The 27,771-nt window shown below is 37.8% G+C and overlaps 1 protein-coding gene across 3 annotated transcripts; it reads left to right on the forward strand.

Annotated features, from left to right (window-relative positions):
- Nucleotides 1-730: 730 nt before the first annotated feature.
- CASP7 (caspase 7) lies at nucleotides 731-27,094 on the forward strand. Of its 3 annotated transcripts, none has more exons than XM_064514242.1 (7): nucleotides 731-832; nucleotides 2,260-2,372; nucleotides 19,915-20,063; nucleotides 21,098-21,226; nucleotides 21,671-21,846; nucleotides 23,229-23,367; nucleotides 24,712-27,094. In XM_064514242.1, the coding sequence occupies exons 2-7, from the start codon at nucleotides 2,260-2,262 to the stop codon at nucleotides 24,933-24,935; spliced, it is 930 nt and encodes a 309-aa protein (XP_064370312.1). In that variant the 5' UTR covers nucleotides 731-832; the 3' UTR covers nucleotides 24,936-27,094. The 3 variants fall into 3 exon arrangements, with proteins under 3 accessions (XP_064370312.1, XP_025973310.1, XP_025973312.1); XM_026117525.2 differs by lacking the exon at nucleotides 731-832 and adding an exon at nucleotides 1,319-1,337; XM_026117527.2 differs by lacking the exons at nucleotides 731-832; nucleotides 2,260-2,372 and adding an exon at nucleotides 18,576-18,593.
- The last annotated feature ends 677 nt before the right edge of the window (nucleotides 27,095-27,771 follow it).

The raw sequence follows: 27,771 nt of genomic DNA on the forward strand, positions 1-27,771 counted from the left end.
CGGAAGCACCTCTGTCGTTCGGGAGCGATGACCTGTAGTGAAGCTAAAGGCTGTTTGTTACAGCACCTGTGTTTTGTGGCAGTTATGAGGCAGTTACTCCGAAAAATGTCACTCTGATGTCAACCTCTTCAGGTAGTGAATGTTAACCACCACGCACTGCTGGGTAGGTGTATGATTTTGCAGGATTGGAGCCTAGACCCAGGAGTAATTAGCAAGACAGTGCCAATCTCCAGCCCGTGCACTGGACTGCTGGGCCTGATGCAGCAGCTACGCAGTAGGAGATCATAATTAGCAGAGATGCAACACACTCAGTAATTGCAAAGATAAGGAAATGTCTCTGAAATTTATATAAGGAAAACATTTTCCTTAGATCTAGACAATCTCACGCCACTTTATAACTTAGGGTTCTTCTTCCGAAGAGGAGTGACAGACCGCTGCTACTAAAAAGTGCTAATTTTCTTTTTGCTATGATGCAGCTCTCGTTACCAGGGAAGCGGGGAAGGCCGGGACAGCCGGGGCGGGGGGACGGGGAACAGCGGGCACAGCCCCACGGGCCTGCGCCCTTGCCGCGCAGCCGGCCTCGGCAGCGGGGAGCCGGGAAGCCCCGCTGATCCCGAGGACGAACCCGCACCTCTGCGGAGGGGCGACGAGGCTGCCCCACGCCGCCGCGGCGCCGCCCCCGACAGGCGCAGAGGCGGCGGAGCCGGGGCCGGGTCCTGCGGGGCGGGGCGGGACGGGGCGGGGCGGGACGAGACAGGCCCGACCCGGCGCCGCCACTTTCGGTTTTGCTTCTGCCGCGCCGGAGCGCCGCGCCAAGGCCAGGCCAGGCCAGGCAAGCCCCTTCCCCGGCCCTGCGCGCGCTGCCCCTCGGTGCCGGGCCGCGGCCCTCCCCGCCCTCCCGCCCGCCGCGGGCCGAGGCGCCCGCTGCCCGCCCCCCTGCCCGCCCCCCGCGCCCCGCTGCGGGTTGCCGCCGGGGCCTCTGCGGCGGTGCCCGTGCGCCTGCGGCGCCGTGGCGGGAAAGCGCTGCCCCCGCGGCCCTCGAGGCGGCCGGCACCGCCTGCGCACCGTCCTCCCAGAGCGGTTTTAACGCTCGTTTGCTGCGCGCGTGGCCGTGCCCGCGGCAGCCCCGGCCCCCCGCGCCTCTGGGCCGCCCCAGCGCGCCGGGGCCCCACGCTTCCCGGATCCTGGGGTCTTAAGGGTCGCTGACGAACGTGTGTGTTTGTCAGCATCAGGTTTAGCCTCTGGCTTTCAGGAGCTGCCGGTATTATCGCGGGACTCAAAAATCTCCCGAGGCTAAAAAAACACATTTTTTCTTGGTGTCCCAAACCTGGGCTCAGGTGACTACTACTGACCGTTACTGCGGCGCCCACACCGCGTGCATTGCATATTCTTCACCTGTCGACGACAAACTGAGAGTCCTTAATCTGTTAAAAGTTCAACAGGGCAGTTTTCAAGCTAGGTGTAAAGGTGTACTCCTCCACGTTAAATATAATATATGAGCAAGCTGAGCCTGCCTAAGCATGGGGAAGGGGAGCAGCTGAAGCTAGGCGAGGGGGCACCCCGCAGCCTGGGACGGTGGGTCCCGCGGTCCCGTCTCCCCTGCGCCTCGCTGAGGCAGGGAAAATATTGCTGAAATATAGCAATTTGCATAAGGGGCAGCATGATGTCATGAAAATGCCTTTTAATTTCCAAGAAGGACTTCACAACTCTTTGCTTTTCCTAAAGACCATATGCATGTATTAATTCATCATTAGAAGGATATAAAATTCTTATTAAGGGTGAATATAGATAAAAGAGAGAAATTAAGAACTAAGTCTCCATCTAAGATTCCATCCATGAATCACACTACTGTGTTTTTTCTTATGCTTATTTGAATGTGTATATGCAAATGAAAGCATGAGAGCTTTCTGGATGTTTCAGTATTGGATAGGACTGCAGTTCCAAATATTTTGGTGTTAGTTGTCCTTGCTTTCTTTCCAGCACACTTTTTTTTTTTTTTTTTTCTCCAAACCATGAAAAATCTTCTGGGAATTATTCAAAAGATCTTTCATTATAAGATGACTTCTACCTTTGTTCTTACCTGCATTTTGGTATTAAAAGGGTCATTTTTTGGTAACTGCCACAAAGTAATATAGCTACAGCTGATCATATGCAGTGTCACATTAATGCAGGGCTGAAAATCTGTTTGGTTTATAGGAGTAATTCTAAAATAATAGTGTTCACTGAGGAACACTTACATTCTTGTGCTCTTACCTGTAGATGTCAGAAGACCAGCATGTTGATTGCTCCACTCAGAACAAAGATGATGAAGATCAAGGTGATGTAGTTGATGCAAAACCAGACAGAAGTAGCAGATTCTCAATTTTCATAAAGTAAGTTACTACTTTTATTCCAGTTGTTATTGTATCAGCTATGATATTACCTCTCTAACGGGATTTTGGTGCTCAGTTTGCCATGTCCACAACATCACAGATGGGTCTAGATAGGGAGGCTGTTTTATAGGTTTAATATATCTGATCTGTACCCTAAAGCTGAGCAGCCATCAAGCTGCTCTAACTTACAGAGACCTAAAGACCCAGCAGCTTTATTTGGTAGTCAAGAGACCACTAAGTTCATTTAGCATCAGCTGTAGCCCCTCATCTTAAACATTGCCCTTTGGTGGAGCTTGGAATTAAATATGCCATTAATTATCTGTTTTACTGCATTCAGCTCAGCTAATCTTCTGCTTATTGGAATCCCCTGCTGACTATTTAAGTTAGTTTAAAGCCTGAATGTGCCATCTAGGTTGTAGCATAAAGAAGCTTTACTAAGTCTAGAGGGGTAACCTGTTACAGAATAAATTAAAAGCCTTTCATTTTAAGGAGTAAGTAGTCTTACTGAAGCATAATCTTACTTTCATTAAATATATAGGTAGCAAGAACTGTGGTTTGCTTGTCTGTACTTCTGAAAACAGTAGATAAATGTGATTGAAAGTACAAAAGATGAAAAGCAGACATGTAAAATTTGCTGTTGAATATGAGAAATTACTATTTCAGGTTGTGAACTTCTTGGTTTTAGAGAGGCTTTATTACAGGTGTTTATTACAAAGACTTATATTTACATAGTTTTTTTTTTTACTGTTAGATATTCATATTCAAATGAACAATCTAATTCAAAGAAATTGCATGGAGAATATAATTTTATTTCTGCTGCTTATTATAAAAGAATCTAATGAGGGTAACAAATCTAGGACTAACACAGCTTCACTTCTTTTACAGAAGACTTTTGATGTTCTGTTAGGCAAAATCACTTAACTTTTCTCATCTCTTATGTTCACATTTCTAAAACATGCTTTGTGATGTGTATTAATTCTTACATATTCACATGATACAAAATAGAGAAGACAACATTTGTTTCTAACTCTTGCAAAGTATTTTTCCAATATGTCTTCTAAAACTTATAAAACTTGTGTTTTAATATCTGAATTGGTCTTCTTTATATGAGGTGGTACACTAATACTAAATTATGTTACTCACAGTTAATCCTTCCTGAAGGAAGGACAAGAATCAGCATTTCTATCGCTTTTTTTTTTTTTAAATAAGAAAGTTCAAATAGCATTCATCTTTTGGGAACCCCTTGAATATGCAAATTTAAAACATTTTTCTTTAGAAGTAAAAATCACTTGGATTAAATAAAGAAAAATAAATATGAAATAAGTGAGAAGATTCAACATTTTGTAGAAGAAAAGTCTGAAAAATCTATCAGGGACTTTTGAAGAAAGTGATTGTGTAAAGAGGGATGAGCTGGTTCACAGAGAAAGCCTTAAAAATCCAAGCACACTGACAAAGTCTTTGTCTTATAGAAACTAAAACTCTTTGGCTGGAGAAAAACATGGAAGGAATGTGAAAGGATAAAAGAAGAGGGGATAAGATAGAGGTCTAAAATCATGAGTCTCGGGGAGAAGGTGAATAGAGAACAATTGTTCATTGTGCTTCACATAAAAACTACGGAACATCCAATGACATGTTCATGCAGTAGATTTAAAACAACCAGAAAGATGTATTTTTTATGTAGGCAAAATGCTGGTGTAGAACTTAAACCCATAAAACAATGTAGATGTCAAGAGTTTAGATGAGCTCAAAAGAGATTAGATGAATTCATGGAAGGAAAGTTCATAGGGATATCGATGTTAAAATCTTTGGTGCAAGAAGGTTTCTGTGAGAATATATTCTGCATCCAGTTTCTTTTGCTTGTTCTGTTAATGCTTATTACAAGCCCCTACTTTTAGCTGGAACCTCTGTGGCTCTGTGTCTGCTCCACTTCAGTAACATGAAATTAATACTTGTAAAAAAGGTGTCTAGAAAGCTTTATATAACTATAATTTTATGTTCCGTGGATTTGTTTTAGCAAACCAGTATTTACCAGCTGGGCAATACTTTCAAGGAAATCATACAGTGTATTTCATTTATTATCACTTAAGTACATATGTAGGCTCATAGGAGAACAGTTGACTCGTATCGTTAAATTGGGACATTAATTTTAATGTCAAAAAGAACAAAACATTGAGAAACGAATTCGGAGCCATGCAGAAAGGCCAGCTACTTCCAGCTGTTTCACCACTCCAATTCATTCTTGTCTGGCCGTGACTGGAGACTTATGTAGCAAGGGCAGTAAACGGAAATGAGTGAAAATCTTCTTCCCTACAGCATGCTTCGCTCCGAGAAGTCCGTGAGCCGGCCTTACCGAGGAGGCCCTGGGGCTCAGGATGAGCCACGGCGTGGGCAGGCTCTTCTCTCTGCACCACGGTTTAGGGAATTCTCTTCTGTATGTTTCCTTCTCTTGGAAAAAGTACTAATACTTACTTAATTTTGGTGGGTAAAAGGTGTTTGGGAGGAGAAGTGTTTGAAGAAGTAAGTTTTGAATTAACATTTGCCTTTGTTTGTTTTAGGGTATTTTAGCCACTAGATGGCAGACTAGTATCACTTTTGTTTACTACAGAAGAAGGTTACTGTAGTGGAGAAGTTACCCGGCGTTGCAGTTTAGCAAAACATTGTGCTTCAGAAAGCAGAAATAGCAGGATACTGTCTGGCAAGCCTGAGCACAGCACAGCTGTAAATGTCACGGATAAAAGAAGATTGGACTGATGATTTGAAATGTGTATTTTAATTCTTTGTGTGATGATTAGAAACAAACCCATAGAACTTTTTCTTTTCTGTTCTCTATGTGGTCCTGTAATATTATTTCAGGAATTATCTTTAAGAATAGTTGCATTTCCCCACAGGATTATTTAGTATCTTTATTTTGTGTCTTTTGTCTTTCATTGGGGCAATCCATTGGGAGCTAAGAAACATGGTAGCCAGATACATTTTAGCATCCCGATAACATCATGAAATAGAAAAAAATTCTGGTTCCATGGTATTAAATAGAGCTAGGATTTCTCATACTCATAATGTAAGTTTTTTTTAAAAATGTCTGAAAATTACTAATGTTTAGTAGACTAGCATTTGCTCTATCAACAATCATGACTGTTTGTAACCTTCAGTGAAGAAAAATGCAGTAGAGGGTGAGTGTTAGTATCTAGATACCAATTATTTTCTAATTTAATTGTATATAACCATTTGCCTGTTGGTTGCTTTTATCCTTTTTCTACGTTAGCCCTGCTGTCTGTTTTTCATTCAATATTCCTCTTTCCATTTGGAAGCATAAAACAGCATTCAAAACTATATTTAAAAATTCTTACAAATATCTGGTTATCATTGAAACTCTTTATGCTTCTGTAGTGGCTTTAATTCACAAACATCAGATGATTTGTAACAAAACTTCAGTGAGGAATTTGAGAGACTTGCAGGGTATAGCGACCCATAGTCACCAAGAGTACATCAGCCGTTTAACAGTGCAAAGCAACAAAATATCTCTGAAGTATTTATTTCTGCCAAGTCAGACCAATATAAAATTTGAGACTTCATTTTAATTAATTTGAAAGTCTGCCCAAAATATTGGTGCGTATCTGGTCTTCCGTAGTTCAATAGTTATGATATCTGCCAATTAAATGCCCAAGCTTTGCAAATTAGTGTTTAGATCAAAAAGGTTTGCAGGTAAACAGGGCTTTTTTTCATATGTATGGTGTTTTTTGAGGTTTTAGAGCATCAAACTAGGGAAAGCGCAGACGTTACTAAAGTAGTATAATTTAATTTCATGATGCATATCTCAGTATAGCTGTATTTCTCTAAATGGCCTTATCTTTCAAAGAAGAAATACTTACTTTTGACAGTCAGCCTTAAAACATCCCTTTGTATATGGGAAGGAAGAAGAGGGCTGAACTTCTCTTGATGGGTTTTAAACATATTTGCATGAAAATGTTTTTATCTGTATAACCCTTATGATGCTGGTAGGTTGTTAAGTTGGTAGATCACCTAATTCAGTGAGATCTGAATCCCTTCAGGAAAATCCCTGATACAGATTAATAACCAGTTATAATGACAGCTTTGGGGCTGTAACAAGACTGGAAAACTGACTTTGTGTCAGCCTTACTCTTTTGTTGTTCTTCCATCCTTTGGGAGTTATTCTCCACCCAGTTTTGATTGCCAGCAGTTTCTTTTTATCTGGTTTGTAGGAAGGTATTTCACAGGTAGAGCTGGTGGAAGAATAGTTTCACAGAGTGTATGTTTTTTTCCCCTCACATCTGCATACATTTTCCAGAGTTACCCATTTAATATTGTTTGGGCCATTTGGAAACACGGCCTGATCTTGTAAATGAATTGTTTTATCTGTAGAAAAGTTACCACTGCTAGCAGCAGGTGCCTGTGAAGCGCTGTGTTAGTCAGCTGTTCCTGCCTTGAAATCTCCATGTTCTAAGCCAAATGATGCCTTCAGTGATACCTCATCTGTTTCAACATAACTTTTAGAGTTCTGTAACAGGTTTTTCAGCCACCGAATATTACAGATCTTTTAAAAATAAACATTGGTAAGAAAAGTATCTCTTTATCCTTAGATTAAATAGAATAAAAATAGCCAAGTTAGTCTGCAGCGGAGAACAGCTGATGAATATTTCATTAACTGAAGGTATGCTCTGGGCTGAAACTCAGAGGTCTGAACTGAACGCTTGGTTCAGCCTCTGGTTTCCTTTATGGCTGTAAGTACTCCATGCCTTGGTTTATCCTGTAAAGGGATAATCATGTCTTTTGTTTGTTTGTTTTAAGTAACTTCGAAGCATCCTGACTTTGAAGTTTACTAACTTCAAATCCTGACTTCAAAGTCTAGCACAATATCAAATTAATTTTGTTTGGAGTTCGTGGGTTCTGCGTTACACAAGCTAAATACCGGTGTATATTCCCCTTAAAGCGCTGAACGTGTAACTTCAGAAACAATAGATTCAGGCATCCATAGTTTGCGCTGCCAATGTTTATTCCTACAAAGACAATACAAGAGATTTTAACATAGTATAACAGATGTTTCATTTGCATTAGTCTCTTTTAAGCTAGTGGTTTCTTTTATTTTTTGTTTTTGTAGTTTTTGTTAGATCTAGAACCCAACCTCTAGGGAACACTGTAGGAGTATTTGAATAACAACTAGTTAAATTTGTGGTCAGTGCTTGTACTTTCCTCTTGGAAACTTACTGAATGTGCTATAAGGAAAATACCCAAGTACCTTGAACTTGCATTTAGTCTAAAGTGTAAGAAGTCATTAATTTGCAGCAAGTATTTATTTCTAGACTCCATAGAGACTTTCTCATGTGAAGTATAGCAAACATTGAGTTATCCTTGAGCTATATTTGTAGCAATCACAGTAGCAAGTCAAGAATCAGAATTCCTTTTTATTGTGGTAATTTATCTCCTTCATTGCAATAAACTCTGTATTGTTGTTGTTGTTCAAAATAGGGAGGAAAGATATTATACAGTGTAATTTTAATTTTTTAAGCAACTAACAACAAGTGAATCCCAATTTATAATAAATAAAAATGTGCAAGGTAAATATATAAGAAACAGTTTGATGAATTAGAGTACAGGAGGGATTTTGTAAACTGTGTATGCTAGTTTGCTTTTTTTTTTAATGTTCATTGTGTAAATATTGTAGTGATGGTGGATAAGGTTCCGAGAGAAGGGAGAAAGATGTATTAAAAGGTAAAGTTTGCTATCTCACCTCCCACCTTACGAGCCGCTGTATTTTCCTGCACTCTCGTACTGGGGCAGTGCAGAATCAGAGTGATGGGAGTGTTTTCTGCTTGTCAGCAAAGGTGCATCAGGCCTGCATGACCTCAGCTTGCAGGGCGATAGCTGTGAAGGGTTGAATAACCCCACAGAAAAGTCCAGCGTGACCCACTGCTGACACAGGCGAATCTTTGGGCCTGAACACAGAGCATCCTATTTCACTCTCCAATGTAGCCCTGAGCATGGTGGGCTCCTAGCATTAGTAAAGAGGATTACGCTTGCTCTTGAACATAAGGTGAAGCTATTTTCAGATGCAGTGTGGAGTGCCATTTGATGATGAGCCAAGGTACTGTAGAATGTGATGTATCTCCTTCCTCCTCTGCCACCTTTTTGGAAGTCTCATGAATGAATGTCCTAAAAGAGTTTAGCTTATATCGAGCTAATTATAACTCTATTGGCATTTTGCAATTGCTAATCCTAGCCAGAATGTTCTCTGAGAAATAGTAGTTTTTGAGGTTTTGCTTTATTTTGAGTTATTTTCCATGCTGTCCAGATGGAAATATGCTGGTTAATCGTTGTTAGTACCTGTGATAGATAGATAAGAGGAGCTTTCTCTTTTATTTTATGGCATAAATGGGAATTGCCAATGTACATTATACTATCTAGGATACAATCCCACAAGATTTCAATTTCCAGAATGGAAAGCATGTATGTGCAGGTTTTGTAGAAATGAGCAGAAAGCCTTTCAGCAAGCAACAGTATGCATTATCTTTTATTTATAAAACTTAACCTTTTGAATGTTATTTGAATACCGTGTTGCATAACAGACTGAGAATCTTGCACCGCAGATATCATGCAGAAAAATCTTTAGGAACCTGAAGACAAATTACAAATCAAGGTTTGAGAGTCTAGAGCTTACTCCATTTTGGTCTTCTTAACTGCACATGTTAGGCCACAAAATTGTTGTGTAGGCTGTAAATCAGTCTTGCAATGTCAAGTGCCTAAAGACTAAGAAATTGCTGCCTGGCTTGCTTGCTCGCTCGCGCTCTCTCTCTCTCTCTCCTGTTAACTGTGGACACAATATTAGACATAGTAGGCTGTTTCTGATAACTTTTTTTTACAAAATGAAGCTGGCTGAGCCACCACTGTGCTTCATCTGTTTCATTCATACGTAATGAATAAAATTGCAGCCACAGTTTTGATTTTGGATTGTGTTCAGGCCATAGCGCTTAGTTCAAAAGGACAGGAAGACATATTTAGATATAACTAACAAAATTCCAAGGGCGTGTATATAATGTACAAGGTATGCCAGGAGTTATACTCTAAGACTTGCTTTTTCAAATACCTCAACTGCTTTCTCTACGCGGCGTGTTTCCAGCTGGGGCGGTTGTCCCAGACGGTGTTCTCTGTCTTCCAAGCTCCTAGTGAAGATTCTCGCACCTATTGGGGAAGGGTCTGAAATTAAAATGAGGCAAAAAAGCTGGAACAGTAATTCAGAATTTAAAAAATGTCTTATAATGAGGAATTTAATATGTAATCTATTTATTTTCTCTAACTAAAATTGAAAGGTGATTTGACTGTGGTATACAAGTATATATGTGACGGAGGAGATTAGGAGATGGGAAGCATTTTTCTAAATAAAAGTTCAGAAACAGATCCAACACAGTGAAAGCTTATACCAAATAAATTCTGTCAGGCAGATTTTTAGTAGTGAGGGCATTTAACCACATAACATTTTATTTAGGACATGACATCTTTAAAAAAATGGGTATAATTCTAAAAGATGTTCTGTAGATTAAACAAGCTACAAGATTGTAGAAATTATTGAATAAGGTTTTGTGGCTCATTTTGTAAAAGAGCAAGCAAAAGGTATACTCACACACAGATGAATATGTTATTGCAGTTTAGCATGTTGCCAAACACCAACTGATTTTGTACACCTCCTGGACTGTTGCAGTTGCAAAACAAAGTATGTTCAGCTAAGCCATCCTTGCAGTAGATCAGGCCTTGCTGTGGCTAAAGCTAATACATTTTACATTGTGCTTTCAAATGATGTGGAGCATGCACAGTACTGTAATTCTGCCAAGTAGCTGCAACTTGGTAAGCTATGGTATCCTGATTGTTTAACCAAGGTCCCAGAGACCTTTAAGGCTATTATATACTTCGGGGAAATATCATATTCTGTGGAGTGCTGTCCATTTTGCAGTTGACATTAAATAATCCTGTACAGGCATTAAGGGTTTATCTCTTCAGGGAAGCTAATGTGCAATAATTGTAAATAGGAATTTATAGTATACTAGTGGTTCTGCGCTAAGATCCACTATTAACCTCCATAGCGCACAACTGCCTTTATCTCAGGCAGTCATTTCCACCAGGAACGTGGCAGTAAGCTACCCATGCACTCTGGACCTAAAGATTTTACAAATGTGTGATTGCTAAGGATAAAATAATGGATATTAAATTCATTCTCTAGGTTATGGCATACTAAAGTCCCTGTATAAAGAAGCCATGAAAGCTGCAATTGCTTTATGAGATAGGTCTGTTTGCGCTCCATTTTATAATGGAAAACTTAAGACCCAAAAACGTGGAATTACTTTTCCAAAGTTACTCAACAGCAGTAGCAGCATTCAAATTCAGTTCTACATGCTGAGCACAACTATATGGCTCTAAATGTGAGCAGTACAATGTATCCCTCCCACAGAATCAATCACATATTTTCTTTTTATTTAATAGTTTGCATGAGATTAACTGAGGAAAGCATAGTTAACATATAATCTTAATAAATATTTTTTGACGTGTTCTGTTGTGGGAGGTGATATAGCATGCTACAAGAAACTTAGAAAAATGGCAGGATTTCTTACAAAATGAAGCATTTTACTTTGAGAATTTTCTGCAAAATCTGTAACAATACTGCTACAGAAGGCATAATAAGAACACAAGTAGCTTATTAAAATGTTACTCTTTTATTGGATGAATGAACCCAATCCTGCCTTGGGCAGAGAAACGTATTAATGATTCCTGAGATCTCTCACAGCCCTATTATCTTTGATTCTGTAAAATTTAATCTTGAGTCTTGTTTCCAGCCACCAGCCATTTATGTGTTTTTATTCTAATGCATTTGAATGTAGAGTAGTTTATAAGCTCAAGGCAATAATTTCCACTGCTTACCTCATCTCTTTTTTAAGACTGTTTCAGCAATACTTTTCTTTCAAAATTAAGCCTAAGATTAGTCTGTAAAGTTATAAGGAAGGCTTGGGGGTGTGAGTTTGCGAAGAAAAGAGTGTGGTCTTCATTAACTTCCTGGCTTGAGTTTCATTTGAGCAAAAGTCTTTTCCACTGGTGACTTTAAAACTGGCCTTCATTAGTGAGCTGAGAGTCTTCCAAAGATGTCCTTAATAAATCATGAACTGAATGGCGCATTTAAAAAGAAGCTGGTACCTAAATATTCATTATGGCCTTGATCCTGAAAACACTTATAAACAGGCTTTGTTTCACTGCATGATTAGTCCCATTGCTTTCAGTAAGCCTGCTGCTGGGGGTAGAGTTGGGTGGGTTCATGAGGACGTGTGGTGTTGGGATAAGCACAAGGTTTAGACGCTTGGGCACAGTGGTATATGGAGAAGCAGACAATGCCCAGGTTTATATGCGTCACTGGAAAATATAAACCTTAGACTCCAGTGTTACCAGTTTGGCATTTTCACCGTCATTTAAAATTTCATTAACAGGGAAAACAGGACCACTAAAGGGATCAGAAATCTAGGACTGCCTGGCTGATTTTTATGCTTTTATGTTATTGTTTTGTGTTGTATTGCTTACGTTGTGTTACTGCTTTCTAAATCACTGCTGACAGTTTTCATGCCTTTTGTGTAAGACCAAAATAAGCCATAGTAAGCAATATAGGTGAAATAATATCTAGATACTTTCGGGGAAATTTTTTTGTTCAGTTGCGTAGGACCCCTTTTCTTTTTTTCTTCTAAATGAAGAATTTCTATTATATTCAGAAGATTCTGATGTTAATATTAGAAATTTCTTTTATTTTCCTTTGTTATTTCTCTGGAGCATATTTGGAAATAGCTTTCTCTAAGGACTGGTTATTTTGTAGTGCTAGTCTACCAAAGTCAGCAGTCATCTCAAAATTGTCAGCTAATAGATTGCTGTAGGGAAATTGAAAGTATGTAATATTTACTTGAACTTTTTCCTGCATTATTGAAGACTCATCACGAGGCAGTTATTTGAACTGTTAAGCTGCTATTCAGTTTACCTACCGGCACATAAATTAGAAACTCGAGTAACTTTTGTTAAAAAGGGATTGTGAGGGACTGTATTTATTTTCTTACTTGTTTTACAAATAGTTTTAAGCTCTTTCAAGAGAGTAGTTTGTAAGGTGTTAACTGTCTGAAAAGAAATAGAAATCGCATCTGCCCTTGCAGTATGTTTCAAGAGAAAAGGTTTGAGAGCCTGTAGTGTGTGGTTGGCAGGTGCATGGGGCAGTCGCAGCCCAGGTGCATGGGGCAGTCGCAGCCCAGGACCTGGAAGCTCCTGCATGCAGCCTGCAGGGCCGTGGGAAGGAGCCGCAGCCTCGGCAGGGATGGAAGGTGTCCCCTTGCCATCAGAGGGGGCCCAGCAGTGTTTGCTGCAACTCAGAAAGTCACTGTGTGAGATGACTGGAAGCAAGGACCCGCCCTAGGAGAGAGTTATGCACAAGCCTTTGGATTTCTGCCTTGTCTAGCTAGTTCACTTTGAGCTTTCTCTATCTAAAAAATCAATTATTTTAGTTTTCGTTCTGTCTTTTTGACATGGAGAGCCTTCTGGTATTCTTTAGGAGCTCGCTATAAGAGAAGGTCTAAGCAAATCCTGCTTAAAACCATGGCCAGCTCAGAGTCCCATCACAAAGTTGGAACTGAACAGTTAAAATCCTTAAGTAGCTGTTAGATGAGAAAATTTCTGCATAATATCAATAAACACCATATTGTATACCTATGGGAGTTCAAAGAATGAGGTTTTAAACAATCATTCCCATTATACTTCAGGGAAAACTGAGAAGTAGAGACATGGTTGAATTGACAAGGTCATAAATTGATTCAGAGACAAAGATGAAAACAGAACTCGGATCTGTCAAAGGCCAACATCTTCTGCTGTGGTTCATCTTAGTGTTTATAGTAGGTTTTACTCTGTACTCCAGCATGTAGCCTTCTTATGCATTTGACCCAGCATCACATCATCAAATGCAGTATAATACCGTATTAGTATTTGGTATTAGCCATATATGTGTGTGTATATATGCATGTGTTTATACACATATACATTTTTATATACATATGTGCTTTTATATGTTTATATGTATTTTATTATAAAATATACTGTGTTATTGATAGCCTTTATGGTTAATACTTAGTCCTTATCCCATATAATTTCTGCTTTCTGATTATTAAAAGTAAAGAATTATCCATTTTTTTAAAAGACAGTCAATTCAAGTAGAGACACATTATCCTTGTCCAGAAATTTTGCTGCTCTGCCAACCTGATGCAACATTAACAGGAAAAGGAACAGGATAATCTGTTATTTGCATGCTGCTCTAAATCTGTATGTCACTTTACCAAAGCGGATCTGACAAAGAACAAAGAGTCTGCCTTAAAGAACTTAAGATCTAAAAAAGCTCTAGTCAGGTTTAACAAGTGTCTTGTGCTTGTTATTGCCAATAGGTTTCAAGAACAAGAAATTCAAAGAGAGGAGAGTGTACAGTAATTACAGGTGTACTAAATATGGTGAAATTAGACTGGATAAAAGTATTAAAGCTGGCAGTTTGGAAAGAAGGTTATGTAAGAGTAAGACCTAGTAATGCATGATCATCAGAAAGTGACAGACCTGTGAATAGACCATTAATTACTGAAACTAATGTAGAAATGTAGAACCAAATTGTGAACCTTGATTTGTCTAATTTATGAATTGTTTCCTGTTGTTCACTTCTTTTGGAAGAATAACTCTGAGTTGATCTCAAGCACGATCAACTTTGTTATACATAACTTGATGATGCTTTGTGAATTCAAGCACAATCGAGTTTGCATTTTCGCTATTTCCTCTCTATCCTATATTTACTTGTTAAAAAGTTCCAATCCAGGATTTTTCTCCAGGAAAGTAAATATAGAACTTGTGATGATCTGCAGTGACAAATATCATCTATACTGTACATGTAATAATGGAAGGAATTGTATTTTATTTTAGACAAAGAGAGAAGCATGGAACAATACTATCTACATAGTAATAAAATCAGGAACACAAATCAGCTAATAAAATAAATAAAATCAGCTACACAAATTTCTCCAGAGATCTTAAAACTAATGTATTTTCCTGTATGCTTACTACACAGTATCATAACAATGGAGAATTTATTCAGATTTTTAAAAGGTCTTCAAACATCAGAGTCATTAGGAGGACATCTCAGTGACTAGTAATAGATCATTGCAATTGTAAGATACCAGTTCAATTCCACATCATTAAGTGTATGAAAGTTCTAATGGATTTTGATGGATTGGCTGAGAAAAGTTGTCCCATAGACTTTGTTGTTTTATCACTGCTACAGTCTTCTTGCCTGGACTGAACAGAAAGGCTGAAGTCCTGGCTGGAACGAGAATAAAACTGTTCTCCAATGCCAAAAGGCATGGGGACTCATAAAAGGATACTGGGATAATTTGTGTTCTGTAAGAACAGCGTGGTTTTTAAGAGAAACAAATTTTCTTTTTAACAGAACCGTGTTATCAGTCATTAAAATGATGTATCATTACACGTTATATTAAAGAAACATGCCAGAATAAAAACAATCGCAACATTCTGAAATATTCCTTATCCAGTTAAACTTTTCCGAGTTATTTAACTTCACATAGCAAGAGTAAGTCAGTTAAGAGAGTTCTCTCTCTATGTGTATACTTTAACTAGAAATTAATGTAATCAGCTTAACCTTTTCCACACTCTTCTAAATGGTGACTTCCTTAAATTGTATAGTATTTTAATTGTAGATTCTTTTTTTTTAAACTACTTACATTTTTCAGTATAGCCACAAAAGTCCCTAACGTTCCTGGGGGTGAGAGGGAATATACCTGCTTCCAAAGCCCAGGTATGCCCATATAATAACATTTTTAGAATTCTTTTTGATTTAGCACATTAGCTTCCACTTAGGAGGAAAAAAAGTTTGGGTTAGATGGCTTATAAGGCAAAGAAACTCATGCTTTCAGAAGAGCTCTATAGTCTGTGGGTTACTATCAGTCTCTTTTTAATCACTGGTAATGTTCAGGTGTAGTAAATGGATTGCTGTAACGGTTTCTACCCTAGAGATTGCATTTTCTTCTTCTGAATTTTCCCTTTTAGCCACTCTTCTCACTTGAGAATTTCCCCTGCATTACACTGGCACTGTAGCAAGGAGAGGCCTTATCCTTATGGCAAGCCAGCTTTTCTAGAGCAAAGGTTTGTTGCGGGCACTGGCCTTTACACCTTGCCCAAAGCTCAGCACTGCTAGACTGCACAGCTAAGCTCTTCTTATAATATGCTGTCTTTCCCTGTAATGTTTCCCTGTAAACATTAGGTAATGTTTAGAATATATGGCATTCAAGGTGATAAACATATGCAAACTGAAGATCTCCCATGGAAGTGTATCATGACACGCTTGAACTTAAGCAGACAGTTCTCACTGAATTGCTTGGAGCCCTGGAGGGCTCGTGGACCTGAGCCCAGGAGCTGGGTGTAGCAGCTGAGAGATGTGGTAAGAAACTAGAACACCCAGGGAAGCCAATGTACTGTACACTGCTTTTTATTACATTAACATGGAATACCAATATACAGCAGAAAAGGAAAGTGCAGTGAGATGCCAATAGAGAGGAAGCCAAAGGAGAAGAAATTACTGTTGCTAAGAGACTCTGCTTTCAGTAAAATTGTCAAGATTTTTATTTTCTTACTGAAAATAATCTTTAAATATATTTAAATGTTAACAGTGGCATTTTTAGCCTTTTAAACCCTTAAATCCTGATAGTCTTACACATTGAAATTATAATTTACTCACAGTGGAACAGAAAAGGAAGTTTATGATGTTAGCTAGCAGTCCTCTAGACAGTCATGATCAGAGTTACTGTTGGTGCAATTGAATGTATCTCCGTTGACTTTGATAGAATTTTAGCCATTCATGGTGATGAGGAATTTGGCCTTTGGTATTGAAAAGTTCACTAACAGAATAATAAATAGTATGGGAAAGCTTAATTTTATATTTGAAATGTGAGAATTTGATAATAATGATTTTCCCAGGGTTGACACTGACAAAATGTCATAAAGCGTGACTTTACAAAGTCACATTCCCAGACATACCCTTGTCAAGCCTAAGGCCTAGATTTAGAGACACAGTAAGGATGAAAGTGTGCAAGCTCTATGAGGGTGCCAGAGTGGAGTTTCAGTTTTGCTAAACTCTTGACCAAAAGGAAAGAACATGAAATATGTGAGAGTACTGATAGGCAGAATATTTCTGTCTAAGGAAAAGATTAGAGGTCACCACTAATGGAGTGAGGAATTACAGCACAGTTATAATTATAAGCTAAAGAAACAGGGAACAGTCATAAAATACAAATTTGTGTTCAGTCTGGACAAGTTTTAATCCAGAAAGAGGGAAATAGAAGGCACTGGATATCAGACAATCAGAAAGAAATAAAACAGAGGGCAAATAGTTTACAAGATTTTTTAATAGTACATAATAAACCTGTGGAAACCCTCTTAAATTTTTTTTTTTTTAAGAAGGCTTAGTAAGAACAACAGCCGCAAATATTTATGTTAGCACGTGCCCAATTTAAATGTTAGAAAATAAAAATTTATCTATAAAGCTTCATGCTTTGAGTCACAGACCAGTTTCTCACTGATAATAATCAGCCCTTAAGGGAAATTTTTTATGTAATGACTACATTATTGCTCATTATTACAAGGACTGATTTTAGCTGGTTTAAGCCTTAGTATAGAACCTTAAACTGTCAGTCCAGTCCAGTCAGGCAGTTCCCATATTGTCCTATTTTGGCACAGAGAAGAGAACTTCCAAAAACCAATTTCTGTCTGGACTGCAGACCTGAAATACGTATATACAACAACTTTGCTTCCTTAGTCATTCAGTTTGGACAGGTACCAGAAGTTTTCTGGAACTCTTTTGTTGTCTTCTGGTAAATAAATTGTAGGCATAAACCTACAATAAATGTGGCTGCTTAGTACCTGATTAGCCTGTTCTGCTTGGAAGGAATCATTAGAACAAAAGCACGTTGTCCTCAGGAAAGGTACGGGGAGATATAAAGGATAGACTCGCGAGTGCTGTAACTGTCCTGCCGAGGCTGGCTGTGACATTTGACGTTGTACAGCATATAGCTTCTGGCCTGCTTTGGGGAATACCAGCAGTTGCTGCATCCCTTAAAGTCTGGATATTTCTGCATGGATGAGTACACACAATTGAGGTCAGAAGTGAAATGGTTTCAGAGGATAAGCTTTATGGCTACATTATTATGCCACTTAATCCAGCTCATACTTTCAATCAGGTTTCTGGAACGGTAAGATGTCTGCATGACTTCTGAACTAGAATTAGCTCACCTTCGGCATTTTAGAAAAGCAGACAGGGTAAATGTGATATTATACCACTGATGTAGATCTGTCTTGAGAGTTCAGAACTGTTCCTGGGTTGGACATTGACAGAAATTTGTGTATAAACCCCTTAAAACCCCTTATCCTGTGGTGTGTAGCAACCACTGTTAGTCATAGAGCTTGTTCAGGAAGTCAGTGAAGCCAACAAAAGCCTGTAGAAGCTTGAATCCAATGCGGACTGAGAAAATTAGCCTCTTCATTGACCTGAGTCATTATTTGTTGTTTTGAATTTTCTTTTTCTCTCTTTTTTTGCCAGAGATCTGTCTAGTGATACAGGACCAGAGGGATTTTTAGGTTAAAATGAGAACCCAAGATCTCTTTGAAACTCAAATATAATATTAAAATCATACAGCTATGGATAATTCTTTAAAATGGTTAAAGTCTTTTCTTGAGGCAAAGCGTATTTAATTATTGCTCCCAGAGCACTCTAGAAGCAGTATGTGAGGAGAATACCAATACTTCCAATTTGCTAGCAGAAACTGTACTTCCCGAGTATCAGATAAAATCCTCAAGTGGAGACCATTCAAAACCTTATTTTGAAGTCTCTATGATAAGACTAAGAGAGGAGATGATATTAGTTTGGTTACATGTAAAAAGAGTACACAGTAGACCTGCCAGGTGCAACTGTTTAATTTGGCCTTTTATAGCAGAACATGAGTTTACTCAAGAGAAGACTTTTAAAATTGAATCGCAGTAGCATATAAAAATGAGGAATAATCTAGAGAAGGTTTGTTATGGTTTCCAATTTGTCTTTTCCCTTAGTAATTGAAAAAGAGGACACTTAGAGCTAAAGACAGCAATTGTTAAATTGGGAAGGTAAGAAAATACTCTTCTTAAACAACATTTAAATCGATTGGCAGCAATCTCATGTCTACAGGCTATAATTGAAGCAAGTAGTTCAGTAATTCTCCAGAAAGGCTTAGATGTCAGCGAGAATAGTGAAAGTACTTAAATAAACTGAGATTACGGGAAAAATCAAATTTTATTTAAAACAAACTATATAGTACAGTTATTTGTGCTGAGAGAAGGGGTTATTTTTTCCTATTAAGACATCAGCAATAAATACTATTGGAAGCAGGATGTTGGGCTGATGCTTTCTTCTGCCCTTTCTTTATTGTTGTTTTTAATCAGGCCTTCTTCAGAACTTGTTTACATTTCTGGGGTTGAATCAGATGCTTTTTAGTATCTCACTGGCTTCAATTCTGTTTCAGGAAATCTTACCAACATCAGAAGCCATCTGCTTGGACCAAAAAGTCCACCCTAAAAGCAAGCACTAAAGTATCACCAAGTTCCTCATGCTTGTACTGCAGTTGTGTCAAATGATGAATCATATTGACTATAGTTGGTCTGGTTGCTTAATACTTCATTTAGGATAAATTGGTAAGGTCCATGCTATCCCTCTGCATCTCTTTCTAATCCAATTTAAGACCCCCTCATATAGCAGAAAGGTCAGTACACAGTCATATTAATGGAGAGTATTTGTCTGTTTTTTTTCTTTTAATTGCATTTAATTGCATTTAATTGCTAAATACAAAAATGTATTTAGCGTTTGCATAGGTTCTGACTGTTTCTTGGCAGACCAAGTTAACACATGACCTATTCACATATGTAAGCTTTATAAGTAGAATAACTTATAAGTGCGCTCTTTATTTTCAGAGAATTTAGGGGTGCTGACGATTTAATAAATCCTATCAAGACATTGGGTAAATTGCATATCTTCTTGCTGTGCTTGGAATCACTACTAAGAAAGCCCTGTCTGTTCTTCCATTAACTGTTTGTAGTAAAAGTAAAAAAGCACTTAAGTCCAGGACCATACTGCCAGCCTGACCTAAATTTTAAGCAGTTTATTTCATCCGTGAGATTTAGGTCAAGGTCCGCATACACTGCGATTGGCTGGGGTTCACTCTACGGTGGTTTTACATCATCGGAATACAATAGCGTGCAGTAATTGCTGCATGAAAATCACAAGATTCAATGGAAGAGTTAAATTTCAGATAGAGACATAAGGATAATAAAGGAACACAAACATAAAAAAAGGAGAACAATTAGATAGGGCAGCCCTAACAGTGTGAATTAAGATAAGCAACCACAGTGCATGTGACCGGCCATTAATAGCATTTTCATTTGCTTCACATAGAAAAAAGAAGAATGGAGAAGAAGAGCAGCCGAAGTCCACTCTCAGTAATCAGTATCGAATTGTTACACCCACGTTCCAGTATAATATGGACTACAAGAAAGTTGGCAAATGTATTATTATAAACAACAAAAATTTTGAGGAAAAAACAGGTAACTTTTTTCCTTCAATGATACTCATTACAGACTTTAGAGGTTTTACTCTTTCATTAATCAACAAGCCTGTTATTTCTAAGGCATGTAATTTTAATGAATATATTTTTCTTATTTTGAAAATAGTTGTTGCTACAAAGTACCTTTTCTTTAACACTTATATTAGAGCAGCTCTTGGCATCTTCTTAGCAGTAGGCACATCCTTATCGGTGTTTTAAAGAGCAGGGTCTATCAACTTCAAAATAAACCTTTGCCTCAAGTTTAAGGTTGTGTTGTTAAAATTTGAACTTTGTCATCAGCTAAAAGACACTGCTGTGCTCTATTCACACTCCTGAGATAGCTGAATTTAACTTTCCAGTTGTGGATGGTTTTGAAGGAGACGGATAATATGTGTTATAGTCAACTTTATAGGTCTTTGCCAGGTCACAATGCCTTTTTTTCAGCACACTGTGCAAACACACGAAATAAGCTGTTTACTCCAAAGAATTTACAGAAGTTTCTTTTATGTGGGCATCATAGCCGGATTTCTTGTCTATAGAAAGATACCTGAGGAAATCAGACTAAGTTCAGTTTTATGTGAAGCTGTAACTGCAGATTTTTTGCTTCAAATTCATAGTTTTCGGTAAGGATTTTAAAGGTAATATTATGAGTGTTTGGAAAAAAGAAATTTATAATGATGCTCAACACTCTTTCAACTCTTTATTCTTGGAATGTCTTTTGCGTATGTTACATTACATAGCCAAAAGGTGATAGGGCCATAGAAGTCCCATGGTGCAAGATACTGGGGGTATAGCAGCACTTTTCAGGACAAGATGCATATTATCACTGAACCTTGCCTTTTTTGCATTAAACTGAATCTCACAATTTGCTGTGAATGCAAACAGGTTATTTGAGAAAGTTATTAAAGGATTGTTTTAAAATCATGTCACCATGACATTGTCAATAAATTGTAAACCTAAAAAGTTACCTATGAACATGTGAATTGTTTTGAATTGTTTTGTGTGCAATCAACTGTATTATTTGTTTTCTGGCAGGAATGGGCACACGCAACGGCACTGATAAAGATGCTGGAGATATAGCTAAGAGTTTTAGAAACTTAGGTTTTGAGGTTTGCACATACAATGATCGAAGCCGTGATGATATGGAAAAATTACTGAAGAAAGGTAATAATTTAGCATCATCGAATAATTTAGGTTGCAAAGGACATCTGGAGGGTCGAATTAGAGCAGGTCGCTTAGACCCCTGTAAGTGCAATTTCCTGTGTAGAAGGATTCAGTTTCTGAATAGATTAGGCTAAATTCCCCACCTCTTCCACCAACATCAATTCATATATGTATATTTTTCTTGTCATATTAGACTGAAGAGTGTGGCCCATCCTGCCTATTCCAGTGGGCTAGACTGAGTCAAGTGAGGAGTGCAGTTCATGTATTTAACATGCTCATCACGTTAGTGAAAAGTGGGTTGTATCATCTTCATCTGCTCTTTTTTCATGCCTTGCACTGAAGTAGAGACCCAGAGTAAATTTGGTCTTTGAAAGATATGTTTGCTAATTGTAATTTTCATTTAAAATGTTGCTTCCTTTGGGCTAAGAAGTGTTTGATTTGTAGCTGCTGAGGAGGATCACAGTGATGCCGCTTGCTTTGCCTGTATCCTTCTAAGCCATGGGGAAGAAGGCCTTATCTACGGCACGGATGGACCTATGGCAATCAAGAGTCTGACTGCACTCTTCAGAGGAGACAAATGTAAAAGCCTCATAGGCAAACCCAAATTATTTTTCATTCAGGTAATAGCCGTAAGGTAAATACAGAGTATTACTACTGCAGTGGGAAAAACATGTTATGTTGTTTGTCTGTTCTAGAAAGGCCCTATAAGTTAATTTATTGCATTTTGCTAGATGTTTAGTGAAAAAAATGTGTTGGGAGAAGTTAACTTGTTTATTTTTAAAAGGTGATTTATATACAAGATTCATAGATGTAAAGAACATACTGTCATTGTAATTTTCTCCATCCACCTTTTTTGTACACGGATTCTCTTTCTTGTTGGCAATATATCAAGTTCAGAGAAGAAAGATAATCTCCCTCTGTGTCCACACAGAGCTGAGGACAGTATGTGAGTACCAGTAGAACGAATAGCGTCCAGATCTCTCTGAACAAAGGCTGTCTCTACAAATTACTGCATTCTACCAAAAGAAGTATTTTTTTCTCTCTCTCAGTAGCCTGAAAATTGATGTTGTATTATTACTTTAGCATGTAATTAATAGTATATTACTTAAGCATTTTAAAGACAGCTTTTCCAAGCAGTATTGACTAACACACCATGGGTCTGAATTCCCTTTTTCATCATAGTATTATGTATATATGGGAGTTACATCAATTAATCCTCAACCTCAAAGTCTATTTTAGGTTCTTTGTACTACTAAAGTGATATTTCTTTGACCATAAGTTTGTAATGGGTTCATTGTTACCTTAAAAATTATCTTAGTAAAGGCAACTTAACTCAGCAGATTGCTGTAACAGCTGTCAGTCAAAACTACTGATCAAGGGCTGAAACTTAACAGCTTGGTCTATGGTCCCAGGGTATAGTTTAGCTAAACTGCATGACTGAGAGGAAAACAGGAATAAAAGAGAGAAATAGAAAATGCTACACATCATAAATCTCTTTCTTTCCATAGTGTTAGAAATGCAGTACACTTCAAATGTAGTGCTATGGCAATGAATGTCAGGAACCAAAGACAATGTGTAGTCCACTATAAAGAAGATGTCCAGAAGTTACATTGCATAAGACATTATGTAATAACTGAGTGCTGAGGACTACTCTGGAATAGCAAAAATTGGTCATAGTTTAGAGTAGGTTGGCTAGTACACTTAAGTTAATGCTGATTTGGTACCTTGATAATCCCCCGAGCCTGCAAGACCACTACTTCACTTTACTATACAGGAGAGACCATATTTGAAAACAGGTAAGCTAGTCATGGCCAGGCGTGGGTCTCTATAAACATTATCACTAAACAACTTAAATGACTTTAAGCATTACTTTTCTGTTTCTAATTCACACAAAGTACTGCTTAAAGCTGTGTCAATTAAAAAATGTTAATGACTACTACTTTGTGAAACACCTCGCTTCCTCTCATTAAACAAGTTATCTTTGTCTTCTCTACTGTTTCAGGCATGCCGAGGCTCTGAATTTGATGAAGGGATACAGACTGACTCTGGACCTGCAAATGACACTCTAGAAACAGATGCCAATCCTAGATACAAAATCCCAGTAGAAGCAGATTTTCTGTTTGCATATTCCACAGTGCCAGGTAAAAAAAAAAAAAAAAAAAAAAAAAAAAAGGAGCGGGGGTTGGCAGGGGGAGAAGGCCTAACAATTTGCAGTCGTTTTTACTTGCAATATTTGTGTGCATAAATTAGACATGCATTTTTACAGTTAAGTTTCAGCTCGTAGGTATTTATAAGTAAATAAAAAGAAGTAGAATTACACTCTATCAAGAACTTTTTCAAACTTTTAAAAAATTTGTTTTGTATTGTCCTGAGCACTCTTACCATTTTTGTTTTGGGAAAATACAAATAGAAGTGCCATATTGACTTTCACTACTGTTCAGAATTTGAATGTGCCGTGGTTAGCACCCTTCACTCTTTTAATGAGAACTTAGATTCTAAGGAAAATATTCCCACTGTAGTGCTATGGAGCTAACAGTACAGGAATGCTTGTCACAGTAGCAGTAACTTTGTATAAGGTACATAGTTAACATAGAGAGTGTGAAGCTGAGTATGACAGCTGTCATTATTAGAAACGGAAATAAGTTATGTTAAATACTTGTTGAAGATGAATGATAAAAAAGCATGATCTGAAGTAACTCCTTAATTATAGAGTAGACAGAGTTTGGAGACAGACGATTAATCTCTTTGATTAGAGTAAAAAAGTAACCACTCATATCTTCAGTTTTCAGTTCACTGTTTCCAACTGTTGTTGGAAATATAAAAATAGTTGTTCTGATAAAACATATTATTTCTGCAGAACTTCTTGTGTCTATACCTTACCCGTAACAACTGCAGCACTGCTACCACTAGTATTACAGACGGACCTTCATTGATGATACTTTGTGCATTGGTGGACAAATCACATAAATTCCTTGAGTGGTACCTGTATCCACCGCTTTTATTCTAGCTATAGCTGGAACAGCAGAAGGGCAGCCCAGATTTGGCAGGTGAGAAGGCGCAGACATTACAGAAGGCAGATGCAGTGCTGTTTTGGGAATCCTGCCCTTCTAAGGCCTGGTTCAGTGAGTATGTTGAATGTGAGTTGAAGGCAGGAAGAGGAAGTGCTACAGCACAAAGTTTATTCCTAGAAAGGAAAAGCATGGAATCTTACCTCTTAGGTTTTCCCAAATGCAAAAATACAGCATGGTACTTTAGTATTGTGAGGATCAGAGAGCTAAGAAGACACAATATTCTCTGCTTTAATGAATTAGACTATGTTATACAAGTGATGAGAATTAAACTTTCCGTTTGTGTGTAGTTACTCCTTCACCCAGAACCTTTCACCTAAATCCATACCTCTCTGCCATTCCACTTTTCAGCACATGACAATAAGATGAAAGAGGAAAAGCAACCTCCTGTACTCTCTCCTCTCTTTTTTCTGTAAGGTTATTATTCCTGGAGAAATCCTGGAAGAGGCTCTTGGTTTGTGCAGTCTCTGTGCTCTATACTAAATGAACATGGAAAACAACTTGAGATCATGCAGATCCTCACACGGGTCAACTATGTGGTGGCCACAAACTTTGAATCACAGTCTGATGATCCACGCTTCAGTGAGAAGAAACAGATTCCCTGCGTAGTCTCTATGCTCACTAAGGAACTTTACTTCTGAAAACAGATTTTAATACCCTGATCTCATGCCATTGGCTGTATGCCGCTGGAGGGAGTTTTGATTATAAACTGGTGCAACACATTTTTTAATAATAGAAATGTAATTATATTGGCTTTTTATACTGTATAAGCTGGGGTTTCTGAAGGATGGGTGATATGCAGGATTTTAATGAAGAAACAAATGCTGTGGGCCAGTCATACAGCTAACACTAATTACTGTGTCTTGATTTCCCTTAGTGTGACTATCTTGATTTACGGGTGCTGAAGATGTATATCGCCATGCCTATAAGCAAAGAAAGCTTCCAAAATTACACCTGTCTTCCGTATTACTTTGTACACTCAAGAGATGCTGTGAACTCTTCTTTTGTAATGTTCAACTGTTGTGTTCCATTATGTGTTTTTTGATTATTTATTTCCCCCCACACACACACTTAAAACTTTCCATCTAATTTCATTCATGTTTTGGTTGCTGATTTTTCTTTTTAATCTTACATTGCTCTTGGTCCTTCATCACTATCAAGTGGAAACTTTTCAGTGTTTGCTGTTTCATAGGCTGAGTAGAATAAAAGATGTGATTTTAGGAACCAGTGTTATCAGCTGCTAGGAGGAAGGACAGGGAGATCACAAATTGGATCAGGGTAGGATTAAAGGAAATTATATTGGTCGTTAGTCTTTGCTGTTCAGTTTTCACATTCATTAAACACTGGTCTTGCATATGCTGATATTGGAAAAGCAGAGAACCTTTCTCTCTAGAGGATAAAAATAAGTCCAAATGTGAAACTAAGAAAATTGGCAATGTTCCTTTCTAGTTTCTGATGGAAATCAATGGAGTTGCATGTTGTTTTGTTTCATGGAGGTTTTTTTTTTAAGCTTAGGAAATATTTGATCCATTTTTCCATCTTGGGGAAAGAGGGAGAGATTTCAGTGATCTGAGATTCAGATACCTGACAAGTAAAGGTTATTCTTTTTGACTAAATAACTGTTCATATGTTCTGCCTACTGCTAAAATGGGGGTGGGCATGGTGTAATGCTTACTTGGGGGTGTGTGAGGGAGAAAGGAGGGGAAGTCTGTGTCTCAATCTGAATAAATTAAACAATACCAGAAAGCATATTGTAAAATGAAAAAAGCAATCATGAGACTCCATCTTTTCTTCGACTAAATTACTGGTTCACGGAATAGTGACTTCCCTGGAAATTTCCTAAGAGCATCATATTATGAGAATGTCCAGTGACAGACTGAATTTGTAGCTATTTAAGAGTGTTTCTTAGTCTAATATGTTCAGTTCCCTTTTGTGAGCATTACTAGTGAAGACAATTTGATTGCTCTGTGCTTAGTTTGAAAGTCACTTTACTTAGTTACGACTCTAGCATAAGGTGCATAAGTAAAGAATCAATATTTGTAGATGGTTTAGCTGAATAGCATATAAATGTAAAAAATAGAAAAATCAAAATGAAATTCTTTATAAAACTGGACAAACTGTAACTGGAGGAATCCTTATTAAAATACTGTAATAAAGATTTTTTCTTTGTAAGTGACAGTTAATTGATAGAACAGCCTGAAACTGTGCTGTTGCAGTTTTTCTGCTTGCAAAAAGAAAAATGTCTGCTTGGTGATTCAGAAATTCTGAACCAACAGAGAGTTAATGATTAGGTTTTGTTCTAAAACTTTAAATTGAAATGTTGAATTGCTAGAATTGTGTGTCTCAGTAATAAATGTATGCTTAGGTTTAATTTCTATTTATGAGGAATTTGCCAAGACTGGAAGTACTTACTTGAATAGAAACCAGAAGTGCCTTTCTAGCTATGTATTGTCTTGATTTTGTATTTTGGAGTTATGTTAGTGATATTACATTCCTACTCTTTACATACTCTGTAGAGTTGGTAGTGCTCAAAAAGCAAATTTAATGATTTGGTTAAACTGATAAATGAGTAGATAGTCACGCTTTTTCCAAGTAATGTGCTCTACACTTTTATGAAATTCTTTAAAAAAAGAGGTGCATAGTAAGCACTATGCACCAGTGCATTATTCCTACCAGTACTGTAATATAATGAAGCATATTTTTTTCAGAAGTCAAATTTACAACTGTGTGAATTAAATAAATGACTGTTTTGTGGAAAACTTGAGCATGACACCAGTAAAGACCTTTCTAAAAAAATTTATATGAGTATCTGCCTGTTTAACACTTAATCTGGTGAAGTGAAAATAAACCAAAATACATCTCAAAACCTTTCTTAACAGAGATTACAGATGATCTTCAGCATCTTTGTCAAGACAAGATTTCCAGTCTCAGTTGAAAAGTTACTTAGAAGAGTAAGCTGGCATTTGATGACTTGGACTAGGCAGGCCAGATGCTCTCTTAGAGTAAGCTAGAATTACTGTAAGGATTTTGATGGAGCTGTCCTGATTTACCAGCCCTTGAAGTCTTGCCCAGTGCCTGTGATGTCTTTACACAGCAAACTAGTTAGTGGTCTGGCAAATCATATGAAAATGCTCTTCCTATTGCTTCTGGCAAATAGCCTTGACTTAAACTAGTTTTCTAGGTATTCTTGTTTTACCAATAGAAATATGTCCAGTCAACATTTTCAGTATTTCTTATTTCTCTGGAAGCTCCTTCATATCCTTATAGCTCATTAGTGTTTATCCACTACTGTTTATCCTGTTTTTAAAATTCTATTAACAATGTTCTCCTCTCTCCAAGACTGTCCTTTTGTTCAGAATTGTAGCTCTGAAGCCACAGAGCCTTGGGGACAGTTAAAGAGCAAGTAGAAGTTCTGAATCAGGGCATTTAAGGCTTTTAAAATAATCCCAAGAAATGGAACAGTGTAACAGTTAAGAA

The sequence above is a fragment of the Dromaius novaehollandiae genome, chromosome 6 (genome assembly GCF_036370855.1).
Source record: "Dromaius novaehollandiae isolate bDroNov1 chromosome 6, bDroNov1.hap1, whole genome shotgun sequence".
In the NCBI taxonomy this organism is placed as follows: domain Eukaryota; kingdom Metazoa; phylum Chordata; class Aves; order Casuariiformes; family Dromaiidae; genus Dromaius; species Dromaius novaehollandiae.